This window comes from Chenopodium quinoa, unplaced genomic scaffold, assembly GCF_001683475.1.
Source record: "Chenopodium quinoa cultivar QQ74 unplaced genomic scaffold, ASM168347v1, whole genome shotgun sequence".
Lineage (NCBI taxonomy): Eukaryota > Viridiplantae > Streptophyta > Magnoliopsida > Caryophyllales > Amaranthaceae > Chenopodium > Chenopodium quinoa.
In genome coordinates, this window is record NW_018742890.1 from 1,111,172 (window position 1) to 1,127,153 (window position 15,982).

The 15,982-nt window shown below is 38.4% G+C and overlaps 1 protein-coding gene across 1 annotated transcript; it reads right to left on the bottom strand.

Annotated features, from left to right (window-relative positions):
* Positions 1–2,035: 2,035 nt before the first annotated feature.
* Positions 2,036–5,823, bottom strand: LOC110726940. The gene is made up of 4 exons (XM_021906485.1): positions 5,585–5,823; positions 3,857–5,490; positions 2,305–2,427; positions 2,036–2,215 (listed from the first exon to the last, which is right to left on the bottom strand). The coding sequence occupies exons 2-4, from the start codon at positions 3,946–3,948 to the stop codon at positions 2,101–2,103; spliced, it is 330 nt and encodes a 109-aa protein (XP_021762177.1). The 5' UTR covers positions 3,949–5,490; positions 5,585–5,823; the 3' UTR covers positions 2,036–2,100.
* Between the last annotated feature and the right edge of the window lie 10,159 nt (positions 5,824–15,982).

Genomic DNA, 15,982 nt, shown 5'->3' on the forward strand with positions numbered 1-15,982 from the left:
GGCCACATGCCGAGGGGCAGAAGGAGGGGTGTTCATCAAAATTTCCTCCTCGGTGTGGACTTCGGCAGGAGGAGGAGTCATCTCTTTCTGTTCCTCTTGCTTGTCCTTCTCAAGACGAGGCTTCTTAACTAAAAGAGGGGCAGCCCAAAACTGCCCAGGATGAAGAACTTGCCTCTTTCTCTTCGGGCTTGTCATTCCTTTGTCTGATGAACTTTCAGGAGAGGGATTTGCTTCAGCTGACTATCCTCTATTCTTTTCTTCTTCGTCAAACTGCAGCAGAAGGAATAGGGGGGCAAAGAGCAGTATAAGCATAAAAAAAAACAAAAAAAAAAAACCAAGTCGAAGCTCAATACTTAGCAAAAATTTCGTGAAAATTTGAAGAAAAAGCTAAGTAAAATGAGTAAGGCAAAAGGAAAATAGAAAAAGAAAAGAAACTTAGACAAGTCTTGAAGTCTCACCGAAGTCTTCAGCAGGCGCTAGTCTTTAGAATCTTCCTCTTCTTCGGCTACTTCTACCCTCGGCCCAGCAATGGAGGTAGAAGGCTCAGGTCCACTTCGGGAGACCGCAGCGACGATAGTTGCAGCTGCGTCTTCTTCGGCAAAATGAAGGAAAAAAGGGTCGATCTTCTCGAACCAGGGCTTCTGTGTCTAGTACTCAAGAGTGCTGACTATTTGAAGTTGATAAGTCTATTTTATATATATTTATTCCCCGTCCCAATGGTCATAATTGTGTTTATATGAGCTCTACGGAGCCACTTTTATTACTAATGTGCGTTTTCTAGCGTTTCCATAGTTGTGGTATTGTTTTACACGAAACTGCGGATTTGGAGCATTTCCCCAGTCTTATTGGAGCCACTACGAGCATTGGAGTAGGAACACACTACTATGACCACATTCCGAAGCCCAAGGCAGCGTTAGAGAAATCAAACCGGTGATTAAGGGCTCCGTGAAGAAAAGAAGAGCTCGAGGCAATGGACTGTGTTTCAAGACTTAAGAGGAAATTCGTTCGGGCTAAGAAAATAGCCCAATTGAATAGCCCAAGTGGAGGTTCCATTCGCCTGACCGGGTAGGCTTCGCCCTGAGGCGCGCCGGGCCGGGCGAGGTATAAAAGAGAGGGCAAAGCTTCGCCCTATCTCGTGCCTGACCGGACGCGAGCGAAGATTAAAAGAAGAAAAAGGCGCGCCCGGCCGGACGAAGCCTTGCCCGATCGGGCGCGTGTTTTCAATAGGAATTTCGGCAATTTTATTTCTTCTTTAATTAGGATTTTTGAGCTGAAGTATAAATACGCTTTTTGAAGCGATATTTGAGCACCTTCTTCCATGAGTTTAATTCCTTAGATTTAGTTTTAAGCTTTTAATTAATACTCTTGATCCCTCTTGACACTTTTAGTTTATGCAATTCTTTACTTCCGTTCACTTTGGTAACGATTTCTTCCCCCTTTATTTTCAGTAATTTAATTGCTTTGATTTAATATGCTTGGTTTAATTGTTTTGCTTAGTTTAGATTTTAATATGTGTGAGTAGTTTATTTTCTAGGGTTGTGGGGATCCATAAATAATATAAAGGGGTAATTTATTATTGTTGATTGTTGATGTTTAAGATTAATTTCCTCACTAGACGAAAAAGATAAAAAGGCACCGGTTCAAACCCCCCCCCCTTTGGCACCGGTTTTGAATCGTTGGGTATTTGAGGGATGCCAAATCCATGAAAATTTGGCACCGGTTCAAAACTGGTGCCAACTAAAGCATTTAGCACCGGTTAACCGGTGCTAACTACATGATTTAGCACCGGTTAACCGGTGCCAACTACCATGGCGGTTTTTTTTTTTATTCAATACTATTTGCACCGGTTCAAAGCAAGAACCGGTGCAAAAAACCCCACTTTAGGCACCGGTTCTGGTCAAAATCGGTGCCAAAAATACCCCAACAAAATAAAAAAAAAATAAAAAAATTATTTTTGCATTTTTTCACTTAAATTGATATAGAAACATTAACAAATATATAAAGTTAAATATTTTCATTAAGAAAGGCTGTAATATTACAATATTTGTAGAAAAAAAATTAAATAATCTAGACTTATCTCTGATCGACCTTTCTTGCATTTCATTTAACTAGATGTCCTGGTCTTGTGCTGGTGGCTGCTATGCTGGCTGTGTTTCTGCCCTTCTGCCATCTACTCAACTGAGGCACCATTATACCAATTACTACTATCATACCCCTGATAACCACTATTATAATCATTAACTTTTGCTTCAGCTAGTTGGGCAATCAATTGAAACACAGAATGACAAAAGTCATGAAACTAACCTATAAAATGCTGCATTACTGTTGATCGCACCTAAAACTTCTATGACATAATCAGCATCAGCCTCTTGGGATAGTAAAGCTTCATCGTGTTCCAGTTTTGTCTCTACCGGCAAATGATTTGCACTACACATACATCAGTCTTGTGAATCATACAGTCAAAATACAAGATAAGACTACAACAAAGAGTAACAGTCAAATGGGGAGCAAACAATGGTAATGCTAAAATTAAAGGACAACTCAGCGAACATTAGCAGAATGGTGTACAGATACAAGCCAAAAAAAAATGAAACATAAAATTGTGCCTTGCATCACCTTTCTAGTCTCTAACATGATATATTGATAATCAAGGCTATACCAAAGTTTATAAGCCCTATAATAGCCTAGTCGTGTTTGGGACTTTAGGGTAGCCATCCCCTTTTTGCCAGAAAGATAATAAACTACTTCCTTAGTTTCTCAATTGATGCATCCTTGAGAGTTGGCACACAAACCAATAGAAAGGAGAGACAGAGTAGGGAAATTAACATAATTGCTTATGTGTTAACCTTTAGCCATAGCATGTAAAGTAAAAATGGAGTTGGTCCTCACTTAAGTTGAGGGAAAAAATTTTACACATAATTTTTTACTAAAAGGAAAAGGGATGCATCTATTGTAAAACATCCCAAAAAGGAAAGAGATGCATCAATTGAGGAATGGAGGAAATATGAAATTGTATGAGATAAGATTTAGAGAATAGACTATGCTAGTCCTCTGTTGATTCACTCAAATAATTTTATAAAGACATTGGAATTTATAAAGGTAAAAAATGATACTTAACTTGCCATACAGTGGGTTCTATCAACAGGAGGCTGACAGACTTGGGGAACACACTCTTGCTAATTAGCAATGTAGAACCCTAGTAATCATGTGCAGTTCCCATACAGCAAGTACATGCATTTCAAATGGACAAATGCAAGTTTGTGCACCCTTTCTTACCTCATATTCTTGCAGTCTTAAGAGCTAAGATTAGTGAGCGGATCATGGGCAATCTAAGCTGCAGAGCCAACAATACATTTCATTTGAGGGAGAAGCATGAGTGTCTCATTAGCATTCTGTTTCCTTCTAAACAGATATCCTACACCAATGATAGCTTAATCAACTAGACAGTTAGTATATTTACTTTTTACATCGATGATATATAATCCTTATTGTTCAAAACTGAGGGTAACATCTTCTGAGTTTCGTGGTCCCGAATATGACCAGGATAGCCTTGGAATTATGCATGGATAGCACTCCATACATTCCACAATATAAAGCTTAAAAGCTTGCATGCAAACTTAAATTAGAAAAGTAGTGCACCGGCTTTTACATGTCTCCTTGCTTAACAACCCCCCCCCCCCCCCCCCTAATGCCCCCATTAGCTGCTTCCCTTTGTATGCAGCAAAGACCCATCATTATTTCCCTATCATATACAAAATATAAGGCAATTCCGCACATGCGTTGCTTCTCAACAATTGAAACTAAAGAGAGACTTCCAGATGGTGCATACAATAGCTTGCAATAAGCAAACACATACCTTTGATCTGTAAGAACCCATATTAAGCTTCTGCCCTCTTTGATCCTCAAGCTCAATGTTGTAGTCATCAATAGGTAGCAATACATCACCATGTCTCTTGACAAGCATAGCAACAGTAAAATCACAATTAAATTCAGAAAATCAGCAGTAAATCAATTTTCATAGATTATAAAATGATAGATCTGACAAAGTAAACTGTACAGTCTTCGTGAATGTAGTCCAGCCACATTCGCATCTATTATATACAGATGATGAAAACCATTAATATACTACCCGATTCTCACCCACATACATAGAAGGCATATCATACTTACTGTTGAATAAATGAGGTCAACAATTTCTCATGTGTTCTCTATTTTTCTCAAGAGACGAGTCCACATCACCAACTAATTTCCTCTCACGCACAAGTTTATCTATTTATAACATGAGCCATTTCTTCATATATCAACAAAAACTGATAGAATTTTCAGGCTATGTATTTTTCACCTAGAAACTCCAATCATATCTGATGTAAACTAACCAACTTATTGGCCCTAACATAAACTTACTTTTAGTTATAATTGAACTTACCAACCCTTTTCTAGACTTATTAGCGTAAACAAATTAAAATAATTATAACCCAGAACATTTTTTTGAGGAATAAAAAGAGGCCTCAACACCTTCAAATCATCATACTAAGCAGATAAACTTGATCAATACACATTTTTAGCTTACAAATATCCTATATGAGGGTTAATTTGAGGAAAAAAAAAAGGCATTAAAATTTGAAGAACAATGTGTTATATATTGAGATTTATTGAGACTTGAGGTCTGACAGAGTGAGTGATAAAGGCTTTAGGCATTTTGTTTGTGAAGTGTTAAAGGCTTAAGCTACAAAATTATGAACTGTCCAGAATTCTAAATTGTGAAGCATATTTAGAAACCACCTAATGGTTCATTTTATGAACCGCTCTACAATTTTTGCGCAGAAAATGATCAAAAGAAGGTCTAACCCCCCCTCCCCCAACACACACACACACACAAAAAAAAAAAAAACTCACCATTCATCTACCTGCATCAATGTCTGTCCGTCTTAGTCAACTAAACATTGCCAGAAAATTGCAATAAAAATCACAATAAAATCGTAAATATAAACAACAATTTAATACAGAATTAGCAAGAAAATAAACTTATCTAATCCAAAAACTATAAATCGCAACAAAAAATTGAAAAAAATTTAGAGAAAACAACAAAAAGCAGTGTTAGCATGATTCATTGATTATATCAATCGACTCCAATAAAAGCTCAAAATTTGAATAATTCGGCAAACAAATTGGGTTTTCTACCTTGCATGATTATATCGACCGACTACGATAATTGATTATATCAATTCAAAGACGAAATTTTACCCAAAAATGTTAAAAAATCTCTCAAGTTTTGATAATAATTATTGCTCAGAAATATCAGGTGATAACTGATATCTAGTGTTAAGGAAAAATATTAGAAAAATTACCTGGTGGTCGGTAGCCGACGCACGAAGGACGGCTGAGGGGAACGGAGGGTGGCCGGCGAAGGGTGAGTGGCGGCGGGTAGGACCTACTCTCTCTTTCTCCTACTTATTTTGTTTGACAAAAAATAGAAATAAAACCAGAACCCTAAAATTACAAAATTGAAAACCAAATCAACGACAAACCCTAGGTTGCGAAGAAATTCGGTAGATTAAGAAGACCACAATGGCCCAAATCTTACCTCGAAGCTGCTTCAATGGAGTTGAGAAAACTCAAAATGCGCTTCAATGGAGAATAGAGAGCACGAGTTCAATGGAGGAGACATATGGAGACAGAAGGAGGTGCATGCAGCTGCTTCAATGGAGAAGGTGGGAATTCGGAGGTGGTGGCCTGGAAGAGAAGGTGAGAACGAGCTGAGGGAAAAAACAAGTTGAAAAATCAGGGGGAAAGAAAAGAAGAAGAAGAAATACGAGCTGAGAAGCCTGGTATTTTTTTGGCAGCGGTTCAAACCGGTGCTAACTACTAAAGTGGGCATCGGTTTAAGACGAATCGGTGCCAACTCTATTGCTTTCTTTGTTTTTTTTTTTTGGTTGGCACCGGTTTTAACCGGTGCTAATTAGATTAGTTGGCACCGGTTTTGGTTGGAACCGGTGCCAACTCTGAATTTTCCAATCCCGCCCATTTCTTTTGGCACCGGTTTTCAAGAGGTGCTAAAGGGGGGTGCCTATTTCAAAATTTCTACTACTACCTATTGATTGATTTAATGCTATGCAATTAAATTATGCCTGGTTTAATTGTATAAGTTATGCAATATTGATTCGAGATTCAAGAGATGAGAATTGATGTTTAGGCTTAAATTAGTTTCAATAGGCAGGTTAATTTATAAATGGTTAAGTCAAGATTCGAGATATGCGATTTAATACCAGTAGATTAATTATGTGATTATAATACGTAGCGAAAGCCCTTTATAATCTGATTAATTTATGCATTGATGATTGATCGTTGTGTTTTACCCTGGAGTTTTATTTATTGGTGAACCTATACCCTAGGCCTTTTATTACAGATTATTCCCTTAGTTTAATTGTTAGTTTAATTCCCATAATATAAATTGGTTACTCGATAATTTAGATTATAATTAATTAATTAGGAATAGAAAGACCTGTTTCTCTGTGGATTCGACCCTACTTCCCTATCTACTTTAATTAGTGGTTTTAGGAATTACTTTTGATTAGGTGATACGACTTTAGCCTGTCAAAATTGGCGCCGTTTCCGGGGACACGGTTTTATTTTTATTTCTGATTATTTTTGTAGTCTAAATTATTTTCTTTCGTCTCAGAGAACGCAAGTTCTTTGGGACAGTTTCTCATACTTGTTTGTTTAGTTCTGTTTTTATGCCCAGGAGTTCTTGATCAGGTTACATTCCGTTTGACCCTGAAATTGAACGTTCTTTTCATAGACAGAGGAACCTTTTAGACAGGTACAAGCTACTTCCGAGGGTATTACACCTTTGGAACCCCCATCTGATTCTAGTGACATAGAAGTTTATTCAGAACCAGAATCAGAGATGACGACTCAACCACCTCGCAAGCTTAGCGATTATTCGCAGTCGTCCTTGGTAGATTTCCCACACCTTGCCCCTACACCTGATCTCGAGGGAGTACAATTCGAGATTAAACCCCAGTTTATTACCATGATCGAAAGGAAGCAATTCAGCGGAGCTAAGGGTGAAGATCCAAATCTTCACATCTTGGATTTTTGCCAATATTGCAATACTATTAGGCAAGCTGGGGTCACGCAGGACCAAATCAGGGAGATTCTTTTTCCCTTTTCTTTATGTGGTAAAGCTAAATTATGGTATAATGGACTGAATAGAACTGCACTTGGTATTACTGACAGGGAAACTCTTGTTTTGAATTGTTATTACAAATACTACCCTACAGAGAGAACAACTTTATTAAGGAGTAAAATCCTAAATTTTTCCCAAGAAACAGATGAATCTTTATATGAAGCTTGGGAAAGATTCAAGGATTTGTAGAGAGAATGCCCTCATCATGGGCTAGCACAGTGGCAGATAATCCAAGCCTTCTACAACGGGATTGGATATAATTCAAGAATGATTTTGGACTCTGCAGCCAACGCAAGATTTATGAATTTAGATGTGAATATAGTGAGCAATGTTGTTGAAGAGATGGCTATTCATAATTCCCAATACGGGAATCCCAGAGGTTTTGCAAATAAGGGAAAACACCAAGTCGACTCTATATCCTTTTTGCAAGCACAATTGACTGCTATTAGCCAGAAACTAGACAATATTAATAATTCTAATTCATCTTCTGTTGCTAACATTCTGCTATTGGTACTAACTCTGAAATTAATTGTGAACATTGTGGTCTTGTAGGTCATTGGGCTCAGGAATGTACCAGTTCGCTTGAGAAAATTAATGCTTTTCAGGCTTATAAGCAAACTAGTCCATACTCTAACACCTACAATGCAGGGTTGAAAAATAACCAGAATATTTCGTATAACAGTACGAATGTGCCTAACCCCCCACCGCAGGTACAACAACCGCGACAGTGGTACTACCAACCTCCACATCAGAGACCACAACAGACTGTTACTCCTCCCTCTGATTCTGCCTTGGCAGAAATCAGAGCGATGTTAGTTAATATGCAGAAACAGGTGCAGGTTAGAGATGCGCAAATTGACTCGATCCTAGCACACAATAAAATCGTAAATAATCAAATTGCGCAACTTTCTTCTAGTCTGCAAGCTCGCCAGCAGGGAGCCCTACCATCGCAGCCGGTGCAACCTACAGATCACGTGAATGAAATTACGCTGAGAAGTGGTTCAAATTACGATGGGCCTTCTATGCCCAAAGATGATGAACCTATCATTACAAAAATTGCTAATCCTGATTTTGTTATACCAGATATTGTTGTTACCAACCCTGCAGGGCTCCAGAAAAAAACTAACTCTTCTGATAATAAATTGCAGGGTAAATCTCAAGACAAGAGTGGAGATGTGCAGAAACCAGTTATCAAACTACCATTCCCAAATAGACATCTTAAGAGTAAGTTGGATAAGCAGTTTGGTAAGTTTCTGGAGGTTGTCAAGAATTTGCAGGTAACAGTTCCTTTCACAGAATTAATTACTCAAGTTCCTACATACTCTAAATTTATGAAAAAGATCTTGACCAGAAAAAGATCTATTAGTAAGGTAGAGACAGTTGCTTTTACTGAAGAATGTAGTGCTATTTTACAAAATAAGTCTCCACCTAAACTAAAAGATCCGGGTAGTTTTTCTATTCCTTGTCACATTGAAAATTTGATGATTGATAAAGCTTTATGTGACTTGGTTGCTAGTTTAAGTGTTATGCCATTATCTGTGAGCTCTAAATTAAATATGGGTAAATTAAAAGCTACCAATATTACTCTGCAAATGGCTGATCGTTCTCTTAAATATCCTTTAGGTGTTTTAGAGGATGTACCTGTTAGAGTAGGATTTAAGCAGTCACACCAAAGAGGGACAGACTGCAGAGGTAACAAAAAATTACTATCAATTTCTTTGATTCAATACATGTACTGCAACTACAGAAAGCAGTCCAAAAAAATACATTCCTCCAAACCTTAAATCAATCAATCAATTCATAATACCTATACTAGTTCAATCAAAGAATACAACTAAGAATTTAACATGCAAAGAATTTCGCAATATGTAACATGCAAAACTGAAAGTGACATACAAATCGCAAGAAATCAACAAATTAACACATAATTTCTCCAGTTTTAACAAAAACTCAGCATATAATAATAAAATTGATACCTGAAACTTTCGATTTGGGTGATTACTCAATAGATAATCGAGCAGAAGAGAGAATCCAGCAATTCATATCAACTGTAAGCAATTCGAGCAGAAGAAAATAGAGCAGTAATGAGTAATCGAGTAATAACATTCGAGCAATCAATTGAAGGTGATTACATATGAAAACCCTAAATAAACAAGCCAATAGCACAATTTTAGCAATGGTAAAACCCTAGATTAACTATACTAACACAAATAATTAGCGAAATTGATATTCATTGATTAAAAAACTTCATTTATTAAAAAACATTACCTCAGAAGTTGTTTCAATGGAGGAGAAAGTTTAGAACTGCTACAATATAACGCAAAGCTAAATAACCCAAAAACCCTAACCTTGAGTTTCTGATTTTTGGTTTGAAATTGTTTCGAATTTGTTGTTGTTGAAGACGCACGCACATCGAATTGGTTCAAAATAGACGCACCCAGAAACCCTAACCTCTAATATTGTAGAAAGAGAGAAGGAGAAGGAGATCGAAAGAGAGAAGAAATGAAAGGGAAAGTGGCGGTTATGGAGATCGAAGGAGAGAGAAGGAGTTTGAGGAAAGTGCTGAGAGAAAGCTCAGAAGCCCCTTCAATGGAGAAATTTGAGTACGCTTCAATGGAGGAGAGAGAGAGGCAGATTAGATGAGAGAGGAGGAAAGATCGAGGAAATGAAAGTAAGAGAAAGAAAGAGTATATCCGGGTTTTTTTTATTTTACAATAGATTTCGCACCGGTTCAAATCGAACCGGTGCGATTAACTCATTTTTTTGCACCGGTTTGGTTAGAACCGGTGCGAAATCCCTTTCTCCCTGTTTTTTTTCTCTCTTCAAAAATCTTTATAGCACCGGTTTTTGCTCTCTTAAAAAATCTGTAAAGCACCGGTTTTCAAGAACCGGTGCGAAAAGTGCGATGCCTATTTCACTTTTTCTACTAGTGGTTTTATATACCTGCTGATTTGGTTGTTCTTGACATGGAGGAAGATTTGCAAATTCCAATTATTTTGGGTAGACCATTCCTTCATACTGCAGGGGCAATAATAGATGTGAAGAGTGGTAAACTTACATTATGCGTAGGGGATGAAAATATTATTTTTAATCTACATAATGCCCCTAAAAGCCCCATGTTGGAAGAAAAGTGCTATAGTATTGACGTGGTTGATGTACATAGTTTTTTTAATAAGCCCCAAGCTCACGTTAGAGATCCCTTAGAGGCGGTATTTTCTGCCACATCCTCCGTAGGAAAAGCCACTACATGGAAGGATGAAGTGGATGCTGTAGAAAAGGCTTTAAATTGTGTAGAGCTTGGATTTGAAGATGAACAAGCGGAGAAAAAGGAACAAATTGAGAAAAATCGGACTCCAATTGCTGTAGCGCGCCCAACCGGACGCGAGAGGAAGTCCGTATGCGAGCAATTTTTCCCGACTAGGCGAGATGGTGCCCGACCGGGCGCGAGAGAAAAGAGGATTTTTGACTAAAATTCACCCGACTAGGCGCGAGAACGAAGGGCGAAAAAAGAGTTAAACTCGCCCGATCGGGCGCGGGAGCGGGACTGTAAAATGGGCCAACTTCAAAATGCCATATCTTTTGCGTTTCTTAACGAAATTTTGCGTGTGAACTATTGTTGGAAAGATCTTCAAGTGTACTTTTCAATGAAATTAGAGTAACTGCATTATAATTTGTATAACAAAAGTTATGAACAAAATAGTGAGTCTGACTCATTTTTACCTTTTTTTCTTCTAACATTTTGTTTCCTTTTTGTCCAGAATTGTACCAAGGAGATGCATTGCAATGATTGGGATGGTGATGGCTACGAGTTTGATGATGAGGGATAGTCGCTTGGGTTACTATTTTTCCTTTGAGCCAATGAGGACATTGTTTGGTTTTGTTTGGGGGGAATTTCTTGTATATACAAGTACTCTTTCTTTCCCTTTTCTTTTTATTTTCTTTGGTGTGCTTAGTTTAGTTTTATTGCTTTCTAGGGTAGATTTAATTGCTTTAAAAATAAAAAAAAAATCCAAAAATACGGTCCAATGAATGATAAATCATGCTTCCCTATGCCCCTTGATGAATTTTTTTTTTATTCTTGGTTATTGATGATAGATATTGTGGATTAGTTGATCATGATTTGATGTTTGATTGCCCTGAAACCTTAACATGAGTCAACTTTTCCCAACCACTTGTGAACATAGTGCTTGACTAGTTGATTTTGCTAAGAATGTGTGCTAGCTCCTGGTATGTCAATGATGTTGAGTATTGGTTTTTAACTATGAGTAATGTTTGTATGACTCATTATTATTCACATTGCGGAGGACGAAGGCATTTGTTCTCTTAGGTAGCCTTCAGATGATTTTAGATACATTTGTTCCCTTCTTGTTACCCATGTTGTTGCTTGTACCCTTTTTGTTTATTTAGCCACATTACAAGCCTATTTTTGCCGCGTTGGTTACTAGTCCCAAGCTTGGCTTGGGGGAGCTATTAGTGAGTGAGGTGAGGGAGTTGTAGTGTGCACTTAATTTGCACAATGTGGGTGAATTTGAGAAGTTATCTATTTGTTCTTATTTTTGTGGATTGGAAAATTGAGATATTGTTGTTCAGAGTTGAAAAAAATTCCAATGTGAGATAAAAGAAAAAAAAAAGAGCAAAAGAAAAAAAATTTGTTTCAATGTTCAATTGTTCCAAATGAAGGTTGATCAAAACAAAGAAAAAAAGAGTTCAAATATTGTTTATCACTCTATTGCCTTATTGTTATATTTTATGAGTGAAGTTGTGAGTGTTGGGAATTTTTAATATAATTGGATGTTTGGTGAATTTTTGGTAGAGTTGAGTTGTGTTGGAGATGATTGGTAATTATTTATTTTTGATCTTGTTTTTATTAGGATTTGGCTCCCTTAAGCATGGCCTTACTCTCACATTTTCCCAAATATTTCCTACCCTTTTACCATAGCCTTACATTACAAGCTTTGAAGACCTTCCGACCTTTGTGCATAGTGTTATATGAATGTGAAACTAGTTGTTTATCAATGCAAAGAATGATTTGACATATTCCGAGTCGACTACTAGGTTGAGTGTATGTCTTTTAAACGCACGAGTGCGTGAGTTGGGAGGGCATTGTTCACATATAAAGGGGTGGTTGGTGAGCGATCGAGTACATCTTTTACTCGCCACATAAATGAGAGTTGAGTGTGTAAGCACTACTTGAATTCTATATGCTCTTGTGGTTTTCTCTATTTGACAATTGTTAGGGAAGATTGGTAGTTGAATGGATTTGATTGATTGACTTTGATACATGCTTATCGGATTTGCCTTGAATCGTATTTATTGGTTGGAAATGTATTTGGGGTGAAGTATTGATTTATTTGTTCATTGTTTTGCTTAGGGGCAAGCAAAATTTTGTCTTGGGGAAGTTTGATAAGTCTATTTTATATATATTTATTCCCCGTCCCAATGGTCATAATTGTGTTTATATGAGCTCTACGGAGCCACTTTTATTACTAATGTGCGTTTTCTAGCGTTTCCGTAGTTGTGGTATTATTTTACAGGAAACTGCAGATTTGGAGCATTTCCCCAGTCTTATTGGAGCCACTACGAGCATTGGAGTAGGAATGCACTATTATGACCACATTCCGAAGCCCAAGGTCGCGTTAGAGAAATCAAACCATGATTAAGGGCTCGGTGAAGAAAAAAGAGCTCGAGGCAATGGACCGTGTTTCAAGACTTAAGAGGAAATTCGTTCGGGCTAAGAAAATAGCCCAATTGAATAGGCCAAGTGGAGGTTCCATTCGCCCAAAGGCTCGCCCGACCAGGTAGGCTTCGCCCTGAGGCACGCCCGGCCGGGCGAAGTATAAAGGAGAGGCCGAAGCTTCGCCCTATCTCGTGCCCGATCGGGCGCGAGCGAAGATTAAAAGAAGAAAAGGGCGCGCCCGGCCGGACAAAGCCTTGCCTGATCGGGCGCGTGTTTTCAATAGGAATTTTGGCAATTTTATTTCTTCTTTAATCAGGATTTTTGAGCTTAAGTATAAATACGCTTTTTGAAGCGAGATTTGAGCACCTTCTTCCATGAGTTTAATTCCTTAGTTTTAGTTTTAAGTTTTTAATTAATACTCTTAGTTTATGCAATTCTTTACTTCCGTTTACTTTGGTAACGATTTATTCCTTCTTTATTTTAAGTAATTTAATTGCTTTGATTTAATATGTTTTGTTTAATTGTTTTGCTTAGTTTAGATTTTAATATGTGTGAGTAGTTTATTTTCTAGGGTTGTGGGGATCCATAAATAATATGAAGGGGTAATTTATTATTGTTGATTGTTGATGTTTCAGATTAATTTCCTATTGATTGATTTAATGCTATGCAATTAGATTAGGCCTGGTTTAATCATATGAGTTATGCAATATTGATTCGAGATTCGAGAGATGAGAATTGATGTTTAGGCTTAAATTAATTTCAATAGGCAGGTTAATTTATAAATGGTTAAGTCAAGATTCGAGATATGCGATTTAATACCGGTAGATTAATTATGTGATTATAATACGTAGCGAAAGCCTTTTATAATCTGATTAATTTATGCATTGATGATTGATCGTTGTGTTTTACCCAGGAGTTTTATTTATTGGTGAACCTATACCCTTGGCCTTTTATTAATGATTATTCCCTTAGTTTAATTGTTAGTCTAATTCCCACAATATAAATTGGTTACTCGATAATTTAGATTATAATGAATTAATTAGGAATAGAAAGACCTGTTTTTCTGTGGATTCGACCCTACTTCCCTATCTATTTTAGTTAGTGGTTTTAGGAATTACTTTTAATTAGGTGATATGACTTTAGCCTGTCAGAAGTCTCCTTGGATGCGGGGTGAAAGGCCCGGTCCTTCGAATCAGTGATCTTCGGGGTGTTTTTTATCGGATTCCTTTCCTGGCTGATCCCAAGCACTTCGTAATCAACGCCCGAGTTTTCTTCGCACAGCTCTGAAAAAGTCAAGAAAGCAACGATTAGCTTGATCGAAAGAGATAAGTGAACTCATCAGGACCGATGCTGAACATTTTAGGGTCTGGCTTCCTTAAGTATCGGGGGCCGCCGAAGTAATTTGGATGATCTTCGTCTGATGGCGCCCGAATCCAGATCCGCTGCCCCCTCCAATCCTTATCCGAGGTATCATTTGGATAAGTCGAAAGGAAACCCCTTTTGTCCTCAATCTGCCACCAACCAGGGCCCTGCCATTTATTGGACTAGGTGTTCGGGATCAACTTATGTGTGCAGCGAAAGCAGTGCACGCTCGGCTCAAGCTCATAAAATAAGCAGACCCAGAGGTAGGTCATTATCCTTCGGATGCTAATGGGAGTCAACTAAGCCAAAGAAATGTTGTACCTGTTCAGCAGCTTCACAACAAAAGAGTGGACGGTAAACCGAAGCCCGTACTGCAGCTGCCGAGTGTAAACCCCAATATATCTAGGTGGGGGACGACGAATTCTTTATTCGGCAGAGGGCATTCAGCACCAATACCCGTCCTCCTCCATTATGCCGTAGAACACCTCAAGTTGTTCGGCAAAGCAATACTTGGCATCGTTTTTGATCCACCATGAATAAAGCGCAGTCGTCATTATGCCTTCATTCTCCTGGACATCAGTCCACTCCCTTTCCTCGGGAGTCAACGGCCTAGATGCCGAGGTCGCACTTCGGCCAGAGATACTGGCTCCTTCCGAGTCTCTCGAGGGCATGCTGGAAATGGGCACAACCCTCAGCGCAGCTCCCCTTTGGACAACAACAGCTTCAGCCCTGACATTAGGGTTCTGGCCGCTGAGAAATGGCATCATTGCCAAAGGGCGATTCCGCCTCGGAATCAATTGCGGCATCTCCTCCTCCTCTTCCTCAACAATTGGTCCGGATTCCATGGGACTTTTTCCTCGGTCACTGGCCATTTTTGAGCAAAGGAAGTGCGAAAAATCGAAAAATTAAGAAAAAGGGGAAAGCTTTGAAAACCAGTGAAATCCGAACAAGTTTCATAGACAATTACCTCTATCAGACGTGGAATTCGCCGATCTATATGATCGGGGCAACGAACTTCAGTCTCAGTCTCGGGGTTGCAGAGAATAATTGAAAAGGGAAATCGGGTACGAAGTGGCGGTAGTGAAGAACGGGAATGGAGTTGCAAGAAATAAAGAGACAAAGTGGGAGGAGTGGTTTAAATAAATTTCCGGAACAAGCTTCTGGGAATCTGAACCGCTTAAAGCCCCACGAACTCAGCTTCAATGCAACCGTTAAACACCTTCTCAAAATTAACTACCCACTAAACCTTCCATCTTCCCTAATTATTCTCCCAAAAACGACATTTACCACCTCATTAACTACCTACACTCAAATTCAAATTACCATCATTTTCTTCCCTCCAATTTTGCAAGTCAAAACCCGACCCGTCATTCTTCCGAATCGAATTTGGGGGGCAAGTTGTTTGGATCCAATTTCACCTCAATTAGGCTAGTCCACAAATGATACAATTTAAAGCCCAAAACAAGGTTCAACTCTCCAAATTCAATGCCAAGTCAGTCAAGCCTAGTCAGCTTGGCAAGCCCAACTTATCCATCATGTCAAGGTATAAAAACCTCCAAGTAAGTCAAAGCAAGGGACTTCAATTCATTCACTCTCGGTAATCTTTTACTCTCAAAGCCTCAAGCAACTAATATTCTTGCACGACTCTAAATACATTACTGACTTCCTCGGCACAACTCCCCGAGGCCAGTTTATGTGTGTTTATTGTGCAGGAATCCCTCGGCCAACCGCAGCTAGGACCGAGACCAATCTTC

Bases quoted from the DNA above. Each gene is read 5' to 3' on its own strand.
- LOC110726940 (XM_021906485.1), bottom strand. From the start codon at position 3,948: ATGGTGATGTATTGCTACCTATTGATGACTACAACATTGAGCTTGAGG. The intron at 2,428-3,856 runs GTATGTGTTTGC...ATGTATGTGTAG, and splicing joins TGGGTTCTTACAGATCAAAG to TGCAAATCATTTGCCGGTAG. The intron at 2,216-2,304 runs GTTAGTTTCATG...AGTGGTTATCAG, and splicing joins AGTAATGCAGCATTTTATAG to GGGTATGATAGTAGTAATTG.